The sequence below is a fragment of the Theobroma umbraticum genome, unplaced genomic scaffold, assembly GCF_002168275.2.
Source record: "Theobroma umbraticum cultivar Fairchild unplaced genomic scaffold, ASM216827v3 scaffold_51.0, whole genome shotgun sequence".
Lineage (NCBI taxonomy): Eukaryota > Viridiplantae > Streptophyta > Magnoliopsida > Malvales > Malvaceae > Theobroma > Theobroma umbraticum.
The window spans coordinates 8,899,933-8,905,932 of record NW_018397260.1 but is presented as its reverse complement, the minus strand read 5'-3'; the positions used below and the strand labels follow the sequence as shown (position 1 = coordinate 8,905,932).

Below are 6,000 nucleotides of genomic sequence, written 5' to 3'. Positions count from 1 at the left end.
ATGCTGGTTTTGAAGCAGTTCCCATATCTGTCAAAAGACTCATAGCAAAAGAACAACGACCCATCGAAACAACACATAAATTTCCAAATTCAAATCACGCAGACTTTGAACAATTTATATTCTGTAACAACTCGGTCGGATGCTTCAAATATATTACTTGCTCTAGTTCCAGACCTCAAAACTTTTTCATGAAAGATGCGTTTGGAAAACAGAGTACAGGAATCTAAATGTTCTGTAACAACTAATAAGTTCTTTTATCTGCTCCAGGAGTTTTCATTGAATCAGGGAGTGGAGAGTCACACACCTGAGACTGCGAACTCGGACAAAGTCATAGAAGCCTTTGCCACTGTTGATGGCAGCCATAAACTGGATAGTCTCCCCAATAAAAGGCAATCCTAGACGACCCGGAGGAATATCAGCCCTGGATTCGTGATTAAGCTGCTGCAGCATCTTCCACAACTGACTCGCAAGAAATACCAGGGCAGCAAGAACCAAGACTGCGTAAAGACAATGGCAATGAGGACCTACATCTAGCAAAAGCTGAAACATTTTTTCTTGTCTACTGCACTTTGGCAGATGAAAATGGAGAATTAAATCATCACAGCCTCTATATAATTTGAACGTTGAACCTCACATTAATCAATGGGATACCACGTGTACGGTTTAAAAACGGTGTGCTGGTGTTTTGGCCTACAAAAGATTGGCCTCCCGTGCTGGAAATCATTTCCCGTTTCAACCCCCAGTGCGCTTTGAGCGGACGTTAGTGCTCTCTGAGCCAGTCGCTGGATGTTTGATGTTTCACTGTAAATTTAAATTATAAGAAGACACCATGATTCATGATGGGATCTTGAAAATATAGTCGTTTATTTATTCATAAAGAATTCTACTATTGCAATGGTTGATTCCTATTGTCATGAAATTTTAGCTTATATGATGTTAAAAGTAATATATATATAATTAATTAATTAAGTTTTGTTTAAAGTAATTGTACTATTTGGAAGTTTAAGATTCCATTTTTTTTCATGATCAAACCATATATGGTACCTAATAGATATTTTTTATCTCATTCGATACCCATTTAGTATTTTTTTAAAATTTTATATTTTTTAAATTATAATTTCATTTTAAGTAAAAAAAAAATCTCTCATTCAACAAACAAGATGATATATTTATAAAGTTTCATTTTTTAAATTTTATGTTACATATTCAATCTTTAATTATAAATAAAAAATATTTAATCCTTAAATCTTGAATTTTAAAACAAAAAATTTATTAAATACATCACATAAAATTAAAAAATATATATATCAATAAAACATGTAATGAGACAAAAAAGTTTTTATTCATATTGTACGTCTTTGGTGTCATATTCTTCAGCGGCATAAGCTTCAAGCATTAGACTTGGGCATCTACACGTTTTCCACAAGCTTAATTAGCCGTACCTATCTATCACGTAAGTTTTAGGATCCTCCATGGCAAGCGATGGGTTGGGTAGATGCCTAGATTCTTACCCCAGTGATTTTGGACGATGATAGTTGATTCTGCACGTTCTGACAGTAGTAACTATGAGTCTATTCTAGCTGAAATTGGTACTCAGATATTCTTCAAAGATTTCGGTAGCCGACTATGACTTCAAGGGCAGTTGGAGAAAGACGTCGGAAAATCTTACAGCCACAAGTTGAAGTTCCAGTAGTCGAACATCCTAATGAAAATTTCATACGTTGAATCGGTCTGACCAAGAGCAATGAGAGTAATGCCAGTACAATTTGTAGTAAAACGAATTGCACTATTGTTGTACGGTCTACCATCATGTTTCTTCCAGGTGCTTGTGTTCAAACTTTCAAATGCCCTGATTGGTCGTTAGACTTTGAATAACTTAACTTCGTGAATACCATTTCTCAAGGAGGAAACAATACATTCTTATTTATCCCAAACTATTACAACTGGCTTCTGGTGCCCGAAGCCTCACTTATGTCTATTTCCTTTGGATTTTATAGTACTCTCCTATGTGAACAGACATACAAAACTTGCAGACGTTTTCGTTAAGATGTTCGTCCAATTGGATTTGATTACCCCTTTTTAATAAGGGAAATCACCAAATTGATGTACTTGGTTCTAGTCTTTGACAAGTGATTCCCAACAATCTCTGCATACCTGCTGAATAAATCATCCATTATATCTTGTCCAATTCCAAAGTGAGATTCCAGCATTGATTCCACCACGGCTCTGATGGTTTTTGCCACTCGTTGTCCGATCAATAGTTTCCCTTGTGCTGTCTGGATGTCACTGACAGCACCTCCATCCCAGTCGATTTCAAAACCTTCAAGGCGATCGATTACGAAAGACCCTTCCTTTTGTATCTCCATCTTAATTTCCTCAGCACAGGGAGCATAGTAAGGGGCATTGAAAGAATCAACTTTTGCCTCTTCAATCCGACCCTGGAAAGTCCAGCTTGTTAGTTAGTTTGTCAACCTGGAAAGCTCATTCCACTTTCAAGGATTGATTTTAATCCAATCCTTCACGTCACGTGATTCTTTCTTTAAGGGGAAAGGATAAAGTAACAATGATGTGAAATTTTGTGTATACCTCTCTAACCAGGCTCATTATTGCTTGGGCTAACAGCTCCCAGTGATGGCAGCTCTCTTCAGTTGTGGGATCAGTGGATCTCCTGCCCATGAAAGAAAGAACCATGCGGCCACCGGGAACCAATTCTTGCGAACGTGACTCTATGAACATTGAAAAGTCATTCTGGAACTGCAATGAGTACGCATTCAGCACGCTTTGAGGGCTGCTTTTTGATATATAGAGCTTTCCCTTATTCAAAGGAGTGAGAGCATTGCTCTCCAGGCCAGGAGGAACCTGTACAAATTCAGCATTCCTTCCTTAGCATACTAAACGTAACATACATTACACATTAACAACAAGAACATTAAGATTATTTCTCTCAATGTGGCTACAAGTTTAACATATGAATTAATAATGTAATTAAGTAGGACAATTTCCCTACTTAATTTCATATCAATATATAAATTTTTGATAGGGACCTCCATCCATAGTAAAATTTCAATAAAAGCTTAATGTATTGTCCGAATTCAACTTCGCTATCCAATACGACTTTGACATCTATTTTTGACAAATCCGATTTATATATGAAATTCAAAAATTTTATTTTCAAGAGCAGATTTAATTTACTTCTATGTATACATCAGACATATAATGATAAATTAATTAAATTTATATGAAAATTAATTCCTTAAGAAGTGGGAATAAACTGATTGATGGACAGCCCACCATTTCAATTTCTTATTTAATATTAGATTTGAGATTTCTTTTCAATAATATTGGTATTATCATTTAATCATAAAGTATCGTTTCATATATACATATATGTATAAAGATAAAATTTTAAAATTTTTTCAAATAAATTTTTTTAAAATTATGAATATATAAAATATATAAATAATATTCCGAATTCAAATGCAACATAAGACACGAAATAGGCTGTCTGCGGTTCCCCTGAATGATTGGCCCACAATTGTATAGTGATACGAGGTTAGCGATAGTTATTGGACATCAAAGACTATCAGCGCCCAGCACAACTGCCATTGTCTTCCTTCCCTAAAATTCTTTTAGGCATTTATTTCCTTTTTTTTTTTGGCAAACTATTTCCTTCTGTTATTACTATGGCTTTGGTCGAAAATCAGAAAGCGTTAAATGATTAACTAAATCTATTAAAATATTTTATGATAAAAATAAATAATTAAGCTATTTTTATTATTTAATTAAAAACCTTCTTATTTATCACAAATGTCATTTTTGTTATGATTATGAAAACATTATTGATAGTATTTTTTAACATAATTGTTGAACAATCGGATGAAAAATGTTTCAACAAGTAAAGTATTATTAATTTAACGGATATTGATTTTAACAATAACAATTGCGCATACTATCATATATTTAATTTAATTTTAAATAACTTAAAATATTTATTAAGTGATTAGTATTCCATATATATCTTGATTTGATATTATATAGTGATTCCAGTAGATGATATCACCGGTCTAAAGTTCCTCAAATTCTCATAATATATATGAAAATGGAATCAATTCATCTACTACGAGTCTACGATCAAGGTTCTAAATAAAAGGAAGACTATAACAAAACTTTATGGCTGTCACTCAATAATAGTTTAGGGGGTTCTTGAAACATGAACTCTTTTTCCATCATTTCACACTAACCTGGGAGAGCCAGTGAAGACTGGAAGAGGAGTGCACGAATTGAAGGCTGTTGCTAGGGAACAATCTGCCATAGAAAGAGCCTGCGACACCAGATATAAAGCAGGATCCGCACCCGATGCCCTTCTCTTCTTTCAGTATGTGGTAGAATGCCGGTAATGACATGAATATGTAATTGAAATCATTGCTGTAGAGATCATTCAGGTACACCCTAAACTCCGGTACCGGGCGGCCGAGACGACGGCTTGTGGCTTGTACCATGTCCATGATCTCAGAGATCACGGATAAGGTGTTGGGTCCTGACGAGCAACCCAAGTCTGCAATTCCCATGCTCTCTAGGACATTGTTGCACGAGATTGCATGTACTGCTTCCTCTATGATTGGCTTCCCGACGGATATGATTTTGCTCTGCAAAAATAGAAAGAAAAGGCAAGACATACAGCTAAGTAAAAAACCAACCAATATTTAAACGGCAAACAGGTATATGAGACTTCAAAAGGCGAAGACAACCACCTGAACCGTTGAGTTCTTTGCATAACTAGTCTCTCCATTCCCTTGGTTCATGTGAAGTACTTGCATTACTTCCATTATTTCTCTGTCTCGTCCTCTCTTTTGCTCCCTGAGAGTTGTACAGAGAAGGGCAGAACGAAGAGTGGAGGGTATGTCGTGCCCTATTTATAGTCTGATGAGCTTGGTCGAAGGCAAAGCTTAATTAGCTCTTGTAAAACTAATGGATGTGGCTGCGTGGTTGAGGTGCATTTAGTACAAAGTGATATATATGGTTATAGAAAAAAGATGAATATTTTATTATGTATAATTATATTTAGGTACTCATCCCAAGATAAAAAATCGGATGATTGATTATATTCTTACATAATTGGATTTAATTACACTTTCATAAAAATTTAAGATAAAACTTTTAATTTTGATATATTTTATATTAAATTTTAAAATTTTTTATAATATAAATATGCAATATTTTTTAATATAAAAAATTAAAAAATAATTTAAAAATATAAAAAAATTAAGAATATTAAATATCTAAAAATGGAATTGCGATTTTGATACATTTTAAAAATAAAAGATCGACATGAAAATGGCCATGTTAACCAAACATTAAATGTTTCAATAAAAAAAATACCTAAGAGGGCCCTACCCTATCTCCAATTCGCCATAATTAGTCATTCGATGCATGATTGGTCGATTGATTCCCTCGTTTGCCCACCTTTTTAGTAACAAACATTGATTGTAACGGTAATAATCAAGTACACGTATCACGTTTTATATTTAATTATAAGTAACTTGTGATATTTAATTACGTAATTAGCATTTAATGTATGTGTTAATTTAATATGATAGTAATTTCAGTAGATAATATTGCATATTCAAAGTTCTTCAAATTCCCATAAAATGAAAAAGTCCAATTATAAGAGTATAATCGGACTAAGTGGTTAAGCTTTTTTTTTTTATCTTCATTTTGAAACCACCCGACCCAAGGATCAAGACTATGTAACACGTCTTTACAGCTTTCCTTTAATCTTTCTTATCTAGCGTAGGAGCACCTTAGCCCACATGAAAAATTAATAATAAATAAATAAATTTAAATATATACACACGCACACGTAATTCATCAAAAGAGATTGGATAAGAATGTTAAATGTGAACACTTTTGTGTAAAAAACACTCTCAATTTCAAATTTAATCATAATAATATATCATTCCCTTTTTCTCTTCATTAATTAAAAATCTCTTACAACTTTTC

The 6,000-nt window shown here is 33.6% G+C and overlaps 2 protein-coding genes across 2 annotated transcripts in view; both read right to left on the bottom strand.

Moving 5' to 3' along the window:
* LOC110416545 (abscisic acid 8'-hydroxylase 4) overlaps nt 1-557 on the bottom strand; it is a 6,521-nt gene extending 5,964 nt beyond the window's left edge. The window contains 2 exon segments of the mRNA XM_089783575.1: nt 5-27; nt 305-557. Of these exon segments, the coding sequence (XP_089639701.1) occupies nt 5-27; nt 305-549 (268 nt within the window). The 5' untranslated portion in view covers nt 550-557.
* Nucleotides 558-1,743: 1,186 nt separating this feature from the next.
* Nucleotides 1,744-4,871, bottom strand: JMT (jasmonic acid carboxyl methyltransferase). Its single transcript, XM_021429190.2, has 4 exons — nt 4,752-4,871; nt 4,242-4,646; nt 2,587-2,859; nt 1,744-2,438 (listed from the first exon to the last, which is right to left on the bottom strand). The coding sequence occupies exons 1-4, from the start codon at nt 4,824-4,826 to the stop codon at nt 2,070-2,072; spliced, it is 1,122 nt and encodes a 373-aa protein (XP_021284865.1). The 5' UTR covers nt 4,827-4,871; the 3' UTR covers nt 1,744-2,069.
* Nucleotides 4,872-6,000: the final 1,129 nt, after the last annotated feature.

Coding starts and splice junctions, on each gene's coding strand:
- JMT (XM_021429190.2), bottom strand. CDS start 4,826: ATGGAAGTAATGCAAGTACTTCACATGAACCAAGGGAATGGAGAGACT. Junction 2,860..4,241: donor GTCTTCACTGGCTCTCCCAG/GTTAGTGTGAAA, acceptor GAATTTGTACAG/GTTCCTCCTGGCCTGGAGAG. Junction 2,439..2,586: donor TAATGAGCCTGGTTAGAGAG/GTATACACAAAA, acceptor TGGACTTTCCAG/GGTCGGATTGAAGAGGCAAA.